The following is a 15,176-nucleotide window of genomic DNA, read 5'->3' on the forward strand; positions in this document are numbered from 1 at the left end:
AACTCTGCACACACACCTTATTATATTCTCCTTCATGGCACTTTACCAAAATCAGGATCCCTCAGTCTGAACATATGGCAGGTACAAGGAGAATGCTGCTTTGACTCTGATTTTGTGTACAGAATGAACTGGACTGAATGGAAGTGGCTTTGAGTCAGAAATTCACCACTTTTCAGCACAAGCATTTTGGGTGCAAAATAGGCAAGCTGTGTAAAACGGCAAAGACAGTATTTCTCATTTGGAAGTCTCATCTGGAGATTCTAAAATGAAGTATCTTTATAAAACACAGGAAAATTAAGCTCGAGAGATGTAAAAGGCCTTATCTGAAGTCACAAAGCTAATGGGCAGCACAGCTCAGACAAGTATTCTGCTCTCCTGGCTCCCACTTTCCAGGTCCTTTCCAAAATACTATACTCTTTGGTTGTAAGTCAGTGTGATTTGTTGTTTTCTGTTGATGTTTGATTATTCAAGGTTTTTCTCTCTGGTAGGTTAGTCATTTGGGTTACATGTGTAAATTAAGACAGTCCATCATTACCTTTTCTCCTTTGACTCACCTGGGCTGATAAACAGAGGCAGATCTAGAATGTCAGCAAGGGGAGAAAGAGGCTAATGTAGAACTCTTCCAAACATTTTCAAGTCGGGATTATCAATTCCTTCTGCAATCTTACAACGATATTAAGCATTAATATATGTATTTCCACTTCAGTTCTCAAGAATTTTGTATTAGTTTCTTGAAGCAGGAAAGAAAAAGAAAAGGATTCACTGTAGAAATATTCCTTTTTGACCTGAAATCTCTTCCCAGAGATCTTCTGCTCATTCTTTTAAAACTTTATAGCAAGATATGAAACAATGAAACTATTTTAGTAGGGGAAGAAAAAAACATGTTTTAACATCTGGTTTTGATGTCAAACTAAAAATACTCCCAAAGTCTACCTCTTCCTTGGTCCAACAGCTAAGTAATAAACATAATAGAGAAAAATTATTCTCTTTAGTATTTTGCCAACTTCAACCTGGTCTTGTCTAAAATAACATCATTTTGATTTATGGAATTTAAAATTTTTAATATTACTTTAAATTATAATGTATTTTCCTAAGCAGTTTCCTTATCTTTAACCATGATCCAAGTAAGTGGAGTTTTAAAAATAAATTTCCTATATTTAACTAAATTTCCACTCCATTCAACTCATGTTCAGTGACGTCATGAGCTTAAACCCAGGTTCCCTAGACCACTTGGCTGGTTTCACAACCATTATAATGATCCTATGAGAAAAAGGAATGGGTTACCAGAGAGAATGCTTTGGTTTTAAGTAACATTTTATTTAGTGGAATAGAAAAGTATATAAACTTTGAATTAAAGATTTCGATTTCTAAAAGTTTTTTTCTTAGGTATACTAAAGATCTAGAACCAAAAAGATATTAGGTCCCCTTCCTTCCTAGCTTGGCAACAACCCCTTAACACATTCTTAACTCTGTCCCTACTCTCAAATAGTTCTTCAAAATATTTTTTAGAAGGCACACAAACTCATACTACATGAAGTAAACAGGCTTTCCAAGAAGCATGTTGTATCATACTATCATATACGAGTCTGTTACTGTTTCGGTGATCCTTTTTAAATGTCACCTGTAATCCAGTATATGACAGAGGCAAAAAAGAACATTTCATTTCAAGGACTTCCATAATCCCACAATGGCTAAACCCAGGTAGGAAAATGTAGCTTTTATACAACCAGACACTTCATTTTAGAACTACAATAATAATGGGGGGAAAGAAATTACTGACAATTATTGAAGAAATACTCTTTTATAGCTTTAAATACATTTTCAGTTCTCCAAAAAACATTATCACTTGATAAAAATGGGAAAGCAGCCCTTACAAAAGGGAGATTTTAAGGCAGAAAGATGGTGACTACTTTCCAGATTTGAAGTTTATTTTTTTTAATAAACATTATTTTAGTTCAGGTTTAGATTTACTTTTAAAAGTACAAAGATAATACACAGATTTCCCATTTACTCCATATTTACCTTTATCAACATCTTACCATATATTTGTCACAACCGACAAACCAATATTGATACATGCTTAGTCTATAATTTATTCAGATTTTCTTTGTTATCCCTAATGTCCCTTTTCTGTTCCAGGATACATTAATCATGTCTTCTTAGGCTTCTCTTGTCTATGACAGTTTATTAAGACTTTCTTTATGTCAACCTTGAGAATTACTCTTTTTAAAGATTTTATTTATTTGAGAGAGAGAACACGAGGGAGGGAAAGAGCAGATGGAAAGGGAGAAGCAGACTCCCTACTGAGCAGGGAGTCCAATGAGATGCAGGGCATGCGATGCAGGGCATGCAATGCAGTGCATGATCCCAGGACTTCGGGATCATGACCTGAGCCAAAGGCAGATGCTTATCCAACTGAGCCATCCAGGTGCCCTGACGTTGAGAGTTTTGAGGAGTACTATTTTGTTGAATGTCCCTCAATTGGCATTTATCTGATATTTTTCTGTTGGTTAGATTAGGATCATGGTTTTGGGGGAGGACAATCACAAAGATGTCATTTCAACACATCATACCAAGGGTACACACTAGCAACATGACTCATCACCATTGATGTTAACATTGATATCGTCACTGAGGTCATGTCTGTCATGTTTCTACAATGTAAAAGTTACTCTTATTTCTTAGCCCATATTTAGTAAGAAGCAGAGTTATGTTCCACCTCCTTGAGGATGGAGTATCTATATAACTTGGGCAACTTCTGTACATTAGATTTGTCTATTTTCCTCCATTTGTTTATTTATTCAAATATTTATTTATATCACTGTGAACTCATGAATAATTACTGCATACTTTAGGTCAACTATCAAAACTATTTTATATTGTTGCTCAGCTTTGGTCATTAGAAATTCTTTCCGATGGCTCCTTGGACCTTGGGGATATACCCTCAATTGCAGGCTACTATTGCTGCTGTTTGAGCACTTATTTTCTGTCACTACAAAATGCTCCAGGCTCATCTTGTATATTTCCTCCAGTCCTAGCCAGTCCTGCAAGAAGCCCTTGTTTCATTATTGGAGAATGATATTAGAAACCAAGACCAGGCACTGTGCTTCTACACCCTTCCAGGTGACAAGCAAGGAAATTTATGTGTTCATGCTAACCCTTGGAAAACACCTACTTATAATTATTTCTATAAATGCAGCCATCTGTATCATCTTAAATTAAACATTAAACATGAGTTTATAGTGATGTCTCCAATTCTAATCTAATACCACAGAGATCATTCTAGCCTCTTCCTCTTGCTCACCTGTAACCTTCCACTTCAACAGTGAGAAACTTGGCTCCCAGACTTATTTAATTTACTTAATTGCTCAATTCCAGTATACATGTAGAGTGGTACTGGAATTGTTAACCTGTACTCCCATAGGAAATAACTTCAGCAACTACAGCACAGTATTTAGGTACAGTTCCTTTTGCATTTTTAGTCTTAACAAACTTCACTCATTTCCAAAGTGACTACACTCAGCACCTTCTCCCCCAACCCCCTTCAGTGAGGAGGCTGTTTCATACATTTGTAATACAATTAGATTGTTTTGTCACAATTTGCATTCCATATTGAGATCCTTTGATGTCTTAAATGATCATTTGTTTATAATAGTATCAAACTAAATAATTTAAGTTTTATTTTCTTTTTTTTTAATTTTTATTTATTTATGATAGTCACAGAGAGAGAGAGAGAGAGAGAGGCAGAGACACAGGCAGAGGGAGAAGCAGGCTCCATGCACCGGGAGCCCGATGTGGGATTCGATCCCGGGTCTCCAGGATCGCGCCCTGGGCCAAAGGCAGGCGCCAAACCGCTGCGCCACCCAGGGATCCCTTAAGTTTTATTTTCAACATGGGGTAGAGTAAGGGTGACAAGGAGAGAAGCCACTGACAGAACTCAAAAGGGAAGGTACCAATTTAGATTTTCTTAAGTTTGTGTCTGATAAGCGCTTAAAAACAGAAATTACTGAAAGCTAATATAGTCTTTTAAAGTACTGAAATCTTTGCATACAATAAGGGACATGGTAAAGATAAAAAATAAGAAACGTAACTCCCTTTTCCAACTGAAACATGGATTTTTTTTCTAGGAGCTTTCAGTAACTTTATTCAATTTTCCTAGTTGTAACACGAGAATAAAACGTTTCTCATCCAGGACTAAGAATTTATAGTAGGTATGCTGATAGTGTTCTGCCACTCAAAGACAAAATGTTAGTTTTAATAAATGCAGGCTCTATGCCTTGGGAGAAAATAAGCCCTACCCATTATATTTTTCACACAATTATAAAATGTTGTATTTTCACACAGTTATTTTCATGAAGCCTTCTAACCCTGATGATCATTAACTGCTCTCATCACTAAGGGATTTTTTTTGGTCTCACAACTTGGGATCCGTGGGCATTTTAAAGTCCTTAAAGTATCCAAAGAGTTACCAATATACACCTAGATTTATTCATAAGCATGTGGGAGAGTTTAGAAAGATTTGGTGGCTATTCACGGAAGATGATCCTGACTATAATAAAATTACCCCCAAAAAGACAAAAGGGAGAGAAAATATCTTCTGAGGATTTCTTTTTTAAAACAAAATGTATTATCCTTGGAAGGCTGCATAAATGCCATTTATTTACATTTATCATCATAAACTTCCCAAGGATACAGTTTAAACTCCTGCTATGATCATGCATTTTATTGAATTACCAGAAAAGGAGACATTTGCCAAGTCAACCTTTGCAGGAACAAGATGTTTCCAAGTACCTCTTTGGTTTCTTTATGGAAATCAGTATTTATCCATAACTCATTCCTACTCAACACCTGACATATAACGTAATTTACAAGTCTAATCTCTTTCTGTAAAGTGAGCACTGAGAAGAAAGCTATGTTTGAGGCCATTAATAAGCATTTCTTCCAACTACTGTCAATAGATTCTTCTTCCCCATTATTCTAATTCGAAAATGAAGTATCTGGGAGTATTAAAAACTATGATTTCCTAAATTAAGTATTCAGAGACCATATTTTGTTAAATCTTATTAAAAACTCTACACTTAGGGATCCCTGGGTGGCGCAGCGGTTTGGCGCCTGCCTTTGGCCCAGGGCGCGATCCTGGAGACCCCGGATCGAATCCCACGTCAGGCTCCCGGTGCATGGAGCCTGCTTCTCCCTCTGCCTGTGTCTCTGCCTCTCTCTCTTTCTCTCTGTGACTATCATAAATAAATAAAAATTAAAAAAAAAAAAAAAAACTCTACCCTTAAAAAAAAATAATAACACTAAAAAAAAAAAAAATAACACTACCCTTGGGGATCCTTGGGTGGCTCAGCAGTTTGGTGCCTGCCTTTGGCCCAGGGCGTGATTCTAGAGTCCCGGGATCGAGCCCCACATCAGGCTCCCTGCATGGAACTTGCTTCTCCCTCTGCCTGTGTCTCTACCTCTCTATCTGTGTCTCTCATGAATAAATAAATGAAGTCTTTAAAAATTAAAAAAATTAAAACTCAACCCTTAATAATTTCAAAAAATTTTAAAGATACAATAGGAAGACCTATTTCTTTTCCTCATGGTCTCCCAAGAATATCCAATTAAGTTATTCTATATATAAATCAGTATGCTTTTGTGCTGTTGTAAGTTTGCACCAACCCTGAAATTTCCCAAAGGCTGCCTCAGACTCCAACAGAAATAAGACAAGAAGTGAACTCATTCTGAGTAGGGTGGGAGACCAGAACAGAGATGTAAGATTGGAGGTAAGGAACAGGATAATTAGAGCTCAAAGTTGAAGTGATGCTTAAAAAAAAATCCAAAAGGCTTTTTCGGGGGGATGGGTTGGGGAAGAGATTTAAGCAATTTCCCGAGCCCACCACTTCAGTCAAAGGAGTCGGAGGCTATAAAAGAAGGTACTCAACACAAGTTCACTAAGATCAGCATTCAGCTGAGCGTAGGAATTACTATATTGACTTGCAGTACATTAGCACAAAGAAACAGGTAAAATAATGAGGGATCAATGAAGTTTGATTTTAAAACTCTCAAATTTGAAAAACGCTGAACAATTGTTGGAGGAAGGGCAAGAAAAGAACAAATGGCTGCCTACACACCTCCCGAAATCAATGCCTCATCAATTCTTTCTCTCCACACTAAAAACCAGGAATCTCCTGGTGTTGAGTAGAAGAACCACAGCCAGAGGAGCAAGTGTGCAGTGTTGGCAAGACTGTCACACTCCTCAGGAACAGGCCCTCCCAGTGTGTGGGGGTCTGTACTCCATGACAAGTGACGAAGCCCAGAGAGGCACGGCTGCCAAGAGACAGGTATAGGAAGAGAAGCACAAAGCAGAGCAGGCTTTAATTGGAAGCACTTGGTCAAGCTTCATACTGACCCAGCTTGGCAGTAGTTTATTCCCTCTGGGGGAGTATGAAGGAACTCTGAGAAAGTATTTGCTCAGAGACATGCATCACTCCCATCTACAGCACTAAAGTCGCAGGCAGAGATCCCAACAGAGAGCTAGGCCTGGGATTTAGTCATTAAGCTTACCTTTCAATCTCCTAACTCAGAAATACAGGGGCTTAATAAAGTAATCTTTTCATCCTGACTTAAGGGAAATAATCCTATTAAGAGTTGAACAGACCTGGGAATTTACCTGCTTCACTGTGGGCCTAGGGATTTGAGGCTAGATTGGTTAATACCACAGAATGAAAAGGAGCATCTCTGCCGAGACTCTCCTGTCTAGAGTATCCCTGCAAAGGCTCATCTCCCAGTGAGTGAGATTAACGGGCAGGGGATCGCTGGGTGCCGGGACAACCTACCTGCCACTCTGGTCTGAGGTCCACGTAACTGATCGCCCCTGGGGTTTGGTGCTGTACCATATCCGTATGGCATGAGGAAAGTCAGTAGCTGTCTGAGCCCCTGTCTTCCTGATCTGTAAGCTCCAAGTGTCAGTGTCAAACAGGAGTTCCCCACAGCCAGGAGCCTGGCTGCAGTGAGCAAAATAGTCAAACTGCTCCCTCCAACGATCTGCAGGCAGAGTCACAAGTTCATGTACAATCTGATTCCTGAGCTCCTCAGAAACAAATGTGATCTGGGGAGACCCTGTAAATGTTTCAATACCTGGCACAGCAGCAACATCTACCTCCTCGACCTTGAACACAGATAAATCACAGCAGTCCAAAACTAGCAAAAAATCCTCACTCCCATGATTCCCTGTGTCACAGCAGTACTTTGAGCTAGAAATCCCAGAAGCCTGTTCCGGGTTGTCATGGTTACCATCTTTACCAGAAGTATCTTTTTCACCTTTACCACAGATTGCAAAATCATTATATCCTGTTTTGGATGAGGAGGTCCTTGTATCTGTCACAGGACTATGGCAGGGTTCAGGTGTACTGAATCTGCAGGCTTCGTTTGACTCTGATCGGCAGGTTTCCTTGGTGGAATCACTCTGTTTCTCAAGTCTATTTCTAGACTCAAAGAAAAGCACTATGGTGCCCTCAAAGATTTGACTTTCGAAATCCACATCTAAATCCAGTACATAGTGCTTCACAAGTATGTGGCTGGTGTTGGCCATGAGAGGCAGGTCATCCCAGGAAGGCTCCAGTTTTACATCCATGGTGTCGGTTGTTGTTCGAGAGCTTTATCACAGTCTCAGGAGGGGCTTCCTATCTGCCTTAATCTTCCGGAATCAGAAATGGCTGCTTATCAAAAAAACACCTGATGTCACAAATTGTGATTCCACAACTCTCAGTCCCCTGGCAAAGAAGAAAAACACAATTAGACAAAATTCCAAACAAGACCCTAAGGGTTCCTACAACCACTGTTTCAGCAAACTGACTACCTCCTTAAATAATCCCTCAGTGTGGAAGCATCTCAGGGCTAGAAGGCAGACTAATCTTTCTGACATCAAAGAAAGCTGCATTATGGGTTTCTAAAAATATTTCAATTACCAATGGAATGAAAGGGGCCTCTACAAAGCCCGAAGAATCTTGCTCTAACTAAAACAGTCCTTGTTTTGGGAAAGAGCATTGTTATGCAAAAGCATAACTGAGCATCACTGTGTCTCTTGTTTTAAAGGATATTAAATGCATTATTTCTAATTTTGTGCATCAAAGATAAGTGAGTGTTTCTCTACTGTGATTCTAAGTAACAAATATGAATGAAGGCTAAATGGCCTCATACGTTTTATTCTTTGAGAGTAATAATTTAATATATAAAATGTAACTCCAGGGATTAATGTACTTTTCACATTATGACTGCTCTCATATCAGCACTTCCAGTAAATTACAGGAAAATGAGCCAATTTACCAGGAGTGCATTCTAAGTATTCCTTTGAGATTGTTCATGGAGATTTTTCAAATTTATAGTTAAATACTCGAGGTATATCATTACATCTTAATAGCTGAAAACCCATTAACATTCTGGATAATAGCCTTCTTGTGGCAAACAAAAAGGTCTTCTCATTTGAGAAAAAAAAAGTATGCAAATATCTATAAAAGGAAAAAGAGAAATTAAAATGTAGGAACAGATGTTGTAATAAAATGCACAAGTTCTTCATAAAAGTTCTGAATCAAAATGTATTCTTATTTTATAATAGCAATCCAGCTAAAAGAAAACTTATTTGAAATTATTTCAGTCCCTGTTGTGTACCTGATTTCTTTTAGCATACGCTGTTCTTTATTTTTCATTCTTTTACCAAAAATGAAAAGGGGGGGCATAACAACTCTGACAGAGTAGATATATTTAAAATAATTTTTGTATTTCTGAATATCAGGAGGTATTCTTATACCAACTACAAAACAATATCACCTGCTTTCAAGTAAACCTGAGCCCGCTCTTTTTATTGTTTAACTCCTCCTCCCCTCCCCTCAGATTTTATCTGCCTGTCTACTAGACTCTTATTTCCCCTCCTTCTAGAATCTCATTCCATGAATCAAATCTATTGAATTTTCACTTTCTACATCTCCGCAGCCTGTTTCCTCAGGAAAATCTTACCTACCCTAAGGGGGAAAAAATCTGGCTTTCTGCAGCCTTCTCTAATCTGTATTCATGCTACTTTCCCAGTCATGGAGACCAGACTCCCTTTGCATCTCTGTCCTCCAGCCAAAAGGCCTGCTCAACACTCTGCTCCCTAAGAATGCTCTGACATGAGGCCTCCGGGTTCTTTGGACCAAGACTGGAGTGCACCCATAGCTACCTGCCAAATTCTATTCTCTCTCCACACCGAGTTCAAGTGCAACCACCTCCTGAAATCCTTCTTACTCCCTATCCTTCGCCAAACTGCATGTAAGGATATACAGTTTAAATTTAAAAGTAACAGGAATTGAGAGAAACCTAGGATGCAAAGAATATTTTGAGATTACTTTATAAAGAAGCTGGCATTCCCCTTGGTTCTAGAAGACTCAATGGGCAAGGAGGTAAGAAGGCAGAGTATTTTCTTTTCCACATGAAAGCAACTGAACTTGTCATGCAAGAAATAATAACCTTCAATAAAGCTACTGGGTATATCTACATAATAAAACAAAATGGATATTCAAACATCATTCTGTTGGTGTTTGGGGCTGATAACATGTAGTCTTTTGTTGACTGGGCTCTTTAAAAAAACCTTACTAAAAATAATAATAAAAAATAAAAATAAATTTAAAAGCCTTACTTAATATTTTTGTAAAAACCTGAATATACACATACACATACACACACACAGACAAGAGGAAAAGCTGAATCCACCAAGACAAAGGTGTGTAAACCATGTCTGAAGAACCATTTAGCTTGTGTAACAATATATATGCAACCATTCATTGTCTAACCCTAATAGATTCTTTCATTTACTTGTGAAAATTAATATAATTTAGGATGAAAATATATTCTACAGAGCAGTTTTCACCACTTTTGTGACTGGTGGCAGACAACATGGCAGCCTTAGAGCTCCATCCACATCCAAGCCTGTTAACATCACCTTGTCACCCTAACTGGCAATAGTTTGCTTCTCTTGAGAGGATACTCCCCATAGCTGCAGATCTAAATCTTTCCTTCTTTTAACTTTCCAGTTCCATGCCTGCTGACTCATTCTCAGTTGATTATTTTGCCTCCTACTTCACTGAGATGAAACTCCATCATGGTTCAAGTATCTGCAGTTCTTCACAACTACAGCCTTCTCCCTTCTGATTCAAAGGAAACAATAACCCTTCTCACTAAAGCTAATTCCCTTCCCCTTGAATTCTACCTTCTGGGGTCTGAAAGGGCCAAATGAATAGCACTCTTCTTGCCCATCCACACTGTGAACATACCAAAAAAATAAGGTGAAGATATGGCAAAGGGATATCAAAATATCACCATTATTACTGATGAAGGCTAAACTGGACAATATGATTTAGTGTGGGAGCCAAAGGTACTTGAAAACGGAATCCCAAAATTCAACAGATTTACTCACAGGGTCACAGTAAACACTGGATCAGATCAAGCTCCCAAAGCAGAAGGTACCTTTCCCAGGCAAAAATTAGGGCCTGAAGAAGTAAGGAGAAAAGCCCTCCAAGGTCAAGATGGCTGCCCAAAAGCAAAAAGGAAAAGCTGAAAGGAGCAGAACCTGCTCAATTTCTTCCTTCCACTCCAGCTCCCTTAAGGTAGAAGAAATAAAGTGATCAGCAATGTTACAGTAATTAAGCTCCTTTCACAACACAGGAAATATCAGAAAGAAGAAAGAGCATTTCCCCAAACACTATCTCCTCCCACTAATTTGCAATCTTGTTGCATTTGACCAAAGAATAAAATAAAATAAAAACCACCAAAAAAGTTTCTCTCACCAACATTTTCTTCCTCTCAATTTTTCCATCTTATTCCTAATGTGTCAAACACTCGGAGGGCTGCCATCTTCAAAAGAAAAAAAAAAACTGCAATATATTCATCAAAGGGTTATGCTGTTAAAGTAACACAATATGTCATTTTTATCTTAAGTAAACCAGGAAAAAAATAAAAGCAAAAACATTTAACCATGTTGCCCATGTTAACTAAGTCTTTTTTCTTTGCATTTTGGAACTGACAAATTCTTTAGGGCTTATTTAGTCCAACTCTCTAGTTTTACAAATGATGACAATGAGGCCCAGAGAGGTAAGGCAATTTGCCAAGGTCATTCATTTCTGATGCTTTTCTCCTTGCTGATTATTTCCCTTGGAATACTCCTCCTCCAGCTCTTGTGGACATTTCCTTCATATTGTCCAAGTCATAAATCAAATGTCACCTCCTAAGACTGTCTTCTATATTCTCATTCTACCTTCAAGTTGTGTGGACTAGACTCAATCATATTCTAAAAGCTTTCGGGGAGAAAGGAGAATTTTTAGTCTAGCCCCAGAAGATTCAGATCATGGTTACCTCCGCATGGTTTCCAACCTAAGTATATGTGTAAGTCTGTTATAACTCATTGCTTATTACACCTATTTTCTCCTTGCCTTGGATTCTTAGATGACTTGAATCTCCTTTCTCTGCAAGTATACAACTCTCACTGACGTCAATCAGGGTCATAGTCCCACATTTAGGGAACAACTGAACTAACTGTGGTTGCAAATACGTGGACGTGGCCACCTTGTAAGGCCTCTCTCAGGAAATAATAAACATACTTCTAAGCAGTCTGTTGACTTCAGCACTTTTTGCTATTATTGTGCTCCAATTTAAAATGCCAGCCTGTCTCACTGAAGCATTTTTCCATTCTCTGTCATAAGCCATAACATATAAAATTCCCCCCCTTTATCAAGCCCAATGGTTAGTTTCCAGTGGCTAACCACTGCTGCCTCTAAAATAACTGTACTATGTGGTGTGTATTTGAAATGCTTAAATGATTGTCTCAGCAACACCATCAAAGGCTTCAAAAGAATTAATGTACAGCAATATCGTTCTTAAGAAAGGCAGGAGCAGGGAATGGCAGGGGGGATCAAATACTAACCAGAGTTATGGCACAGTGAAGAAACTGCCCTGCCACTTTCAATCACCCAACAGAAATGCAAACATCTACAAATATGTAAGATAGCCTCCGTAGGGCCATTCCAGGTCCCTTCTAAAGAAAATGATCTCATTTTCCTTTCAAGCTACAAAGCCAGGTATATCTTTTTTTTTTTTCTTAAAGATTTTATTTATTTATTCATGAGAGACAGAGAGAGAGGGGCAGAGACACAGGCAGAAGGAGAAGCAGGCTCCATGCAGGGAGCCCAACATGGGACTCGATCTCGGGGCTCCAGAATCACGCCCCGGCTAAACTGCTGAGCCACCCAGGGATCTCCCAATGGTCATTTTTATAAACTACAGATTCCTGAATCATTTTTGTTGTACATGACCACACTGACCAGAATGCCCTCTACATAGTAGGTGCTCAGTAAATATCTGTGGAATTGACATCTGGGAGTTTCTAGTTAGCTACAGAACAGGGATTCTGGTGTGCATAGGTTCTAGTAGAAAGTTATCCTTAGCCAACATCTTCCTTCAATTGGCTCTCATTTTTTCATCTCATGATCCACCTGTCCCTCTCTATGCCACATCTTTTTTCCTAGTAAGCAACTCAAGGGAAAAGGAGAAATTTTGCATATATGCTTACTATATAGTACTAAGCACACTATGAGTAGTCATAAAATATTTAATTCTATAGACTACTTGTTCAGAGGAAGATAGCTTCCTGCTATTCCAAGTGTGTTCATTCTGTAGGATACAGTGATTGCTCTTAATGACAGCTAGCTTACTTGCTGAAAAGTATACTGTTTCTGGGCATTTGAGTGTCTGGGCATACTTCCTTAGACACTCAAATGCATATAATCATAGGAACATAGCTTATTACTATGAAATTCAATAAAACAATTTCAGAATTAGAAGGAATTTTAGAATTACAAATGTATTATTTTGTATTTAGAAGTGTCACACTGACATATTATTCTGTAACTTATTTAATTTTATTTCTTTAATTCAATGGTTTTAAAAAACAGCCATGTAGACACATAAATCTAGCTCTTTTAACTGCTGCTTATTGTCCCTATGTGAATATTCTACAATTTATCTATACATTTCCCTATTAATATTTAAATTATTTTCAATTTTCCATTATTACAAACCATGCTGCAATGAACATCCTTATATATGTCTCCTGGTGCACTCCGTACAAGTGTTTCCTGGATAAAACACCTAGAAATTTCATTTGGCCTGAGATTAGTATTATCACACCTACTTTTTTTGGTTTGTTTTCTCCTCGTGTATCTTTTCTATCCCTTTATTTTTATTGTTAAATGCTCTGGGTTATTTTGCCTGGGGTATCTTTTTAAAGCAATATTTGGCTGCCTTTAAAAAATATGATTATCATTTTTAATAACTGAAGTTAATTTATGTTTATCATGATTACTGTTCTAAGAGCCCTGATCTCTTCTCAGCCAATTTATTTTGTGTTTTCTAGCTACCATGATTTTCTTTGCTACTGATCTTTTTTACTGCTTTTTTTTTGCATTTTTCTAGTTGTCTTTTCCCTGTTTCATAAATTATACAATCATTTTTCTTTAACATACCTACTTAAAGTCAATCTCTAGTACTCTTCTGAATAATACAAAAATCCTAAATAGTTCTGTCATCGGTTTCTCCTTTTCCACACTCTCTATCAGCTTCCAGATTATTGTTGCCAGTGTCTTATCTTAGTACCACATTGTTTTTACAATCCTCATCCAACTTAGAAAAAACAAAGTCAATACTTATTTGTATTTGTTTACCAGCTTCATTTCTCATGACTGATTCATACAATCCATTCCTTCTGTCAGGGTCCAATTTTGTCCCAGTTAACTACTGCTACCTGAAAAATTAACTCAAAACTTTGTGGCTTCAAACAGCAACCATTTGACTATATTCCATGGGTCAGGAATTTGGGTAATACTCAGCTGGGCCATTTTTCTGCCTCTTATGCAGGACTATGGCATTCAGTCGTACTCAGCTAGAAGATGGGCTTATCTGGTGGTTCTGATGACCAGAGTAGCTCACAAAGCCTCAGAATAGTTGGACAACTTAATGGCAACAAGTGGCCCCCACAGCAAGTGTCTCAAAGGACCAGCTGAAAGCTAAATGACCTTTTCTGACCTAGCCTCAAAAGTCAACCACAGGGCAGCCCCAGTAGCACAGTGGTTTGGCGCTGTCTGCAGCCCGCCGGGGTTTGATCCTGGGGACCCTGGATCGAGTCCCCTGCTTCTCCCTCTGCCTGTGCCTCTGCCTCTCTATCTCTCTCTGTGTCTCTATGAATGGATAAATAAAATCTTAAAAAAAAAAAAAAAGTCAACCACATTCTATTGGTTTCAAAAGAATTGTGTATAGCTAGCTAATCCAGATTCAAAGAGAGGGAATTCAACTTTAGGTCTAGATGGAGGAATGACTAGGTCGTACTGGAGAGTAGCTGGTGAGATGGTAGATACTAATTATGGACATTTGGGGAAAATATGATTTCCTTTTTACTTAAGTAGATTTTCTGGCTGATAGTTATTTTCACTTAACACCTTGATTACACTACTCTACTATATTCTGACATCTTTTTTTGCTGATTAAGAAGTTTGGTATTAATCTGCATTTTTTTTTAAGATTTTATTTATTTATTCATGAGAGACACAGAGAGAGAGAGAGAAAGAGGCAGAGACACGGCAGAGGGAGAAGCAGGCTCCATGCAGGGAGCCTGATGTGGGACTCGATCCCAGGTCTCCAGGATCAGGCCCTGGGCTGAAGGCGGCACTAAACCACTGAGCCACCCAGGCTGTCCCTAATCTGCATTTCTTGATATGTATCTGTTTTTTTCTTCTGGTAGCTTTTACAATTTTTCATGATCTTTAATGTTCTATTGTTTCACTCAATGTATGTAAATGTGGACTTATTTTTATTTAGCTTGCTCAAGATTCAGTGTGCTCCTTCAGCCTGAGGAATTTGTTCTATGTATAACTCTGAGGAGACAGCAAATGTCTGTGCCTCTCTACTGGAACAGTGTGATGGAACTGTCTTTCTCCAGTCGCCCCTTCATGGCTTCTAGCTCCACACAGATAACTCCGTTTCAGTTCTCCACATGTACCAGGTCTATGATCAGGTACCAATTCCTTGGTAGGTATCAGGGCCCCAAAGCCCACCCAGGGCTCAAACCACCACCACCACTACCCACCACCCCACCCCAACTCCCCTCTTCCCAG

General features: G+C 38.5%; 1 protein-coding gene across 16 annotated transcripts in view; it reads right to left on the reverse strand.

The window, feature by feature from the left end:
* Positions 1-15,176, reverse strand: part of AOPEP (aminopeptidase O (putative)) — a 335,041-nt gene that overhangs the window by 283,967 nt on the left and 35,898 nt on the right. For 6 of the 16 annotated variants that reach the window (XR_008662504.1, XR_008662506.1, XR_008662505.1 and 3 more), the window contains 2 exons: positions 10,803-10,869; positions 6,822-7,757 (listed from right to left, as the gene is read on the reverse strand). Coding sequence is in view for 9 of the 16 variants with exons in the window: in XM_055310041.1 (XP_055166016.1) it covers positions 6,822-7,618 (797 nt within the window). In the remaining 7 variants the exon portion in view is untranslated. Of the gene's footprint in view, positions 1-6,821; positions 7,758-10,432; positions 10,449-10,802; positions 10,870-15,176 lie in introns of those variants that run through there. The other 10 variants (XR_008662501.1, XR_008662502.1, XR_008662503.1 and 7 more) reach the window with 8 other exon arrangements.

Source organism: Nyctereutes procyonoides, unplaced genomic scaffold, assembly GCF_905146905.1.
Source record: "Nyctereutes procyonoides isolate TBG_1078 unplaced genomic scaffold, NYPRO_anot_genome, whole genome shotgun sequence".
In the NCBI taxonomy this organism is placed as follows: Eukaryota; Metazoa; Chordata; class Mammalia; order Carnivora; family Canidae; genus Nyctereutes; species Nyctereutes procyonoides.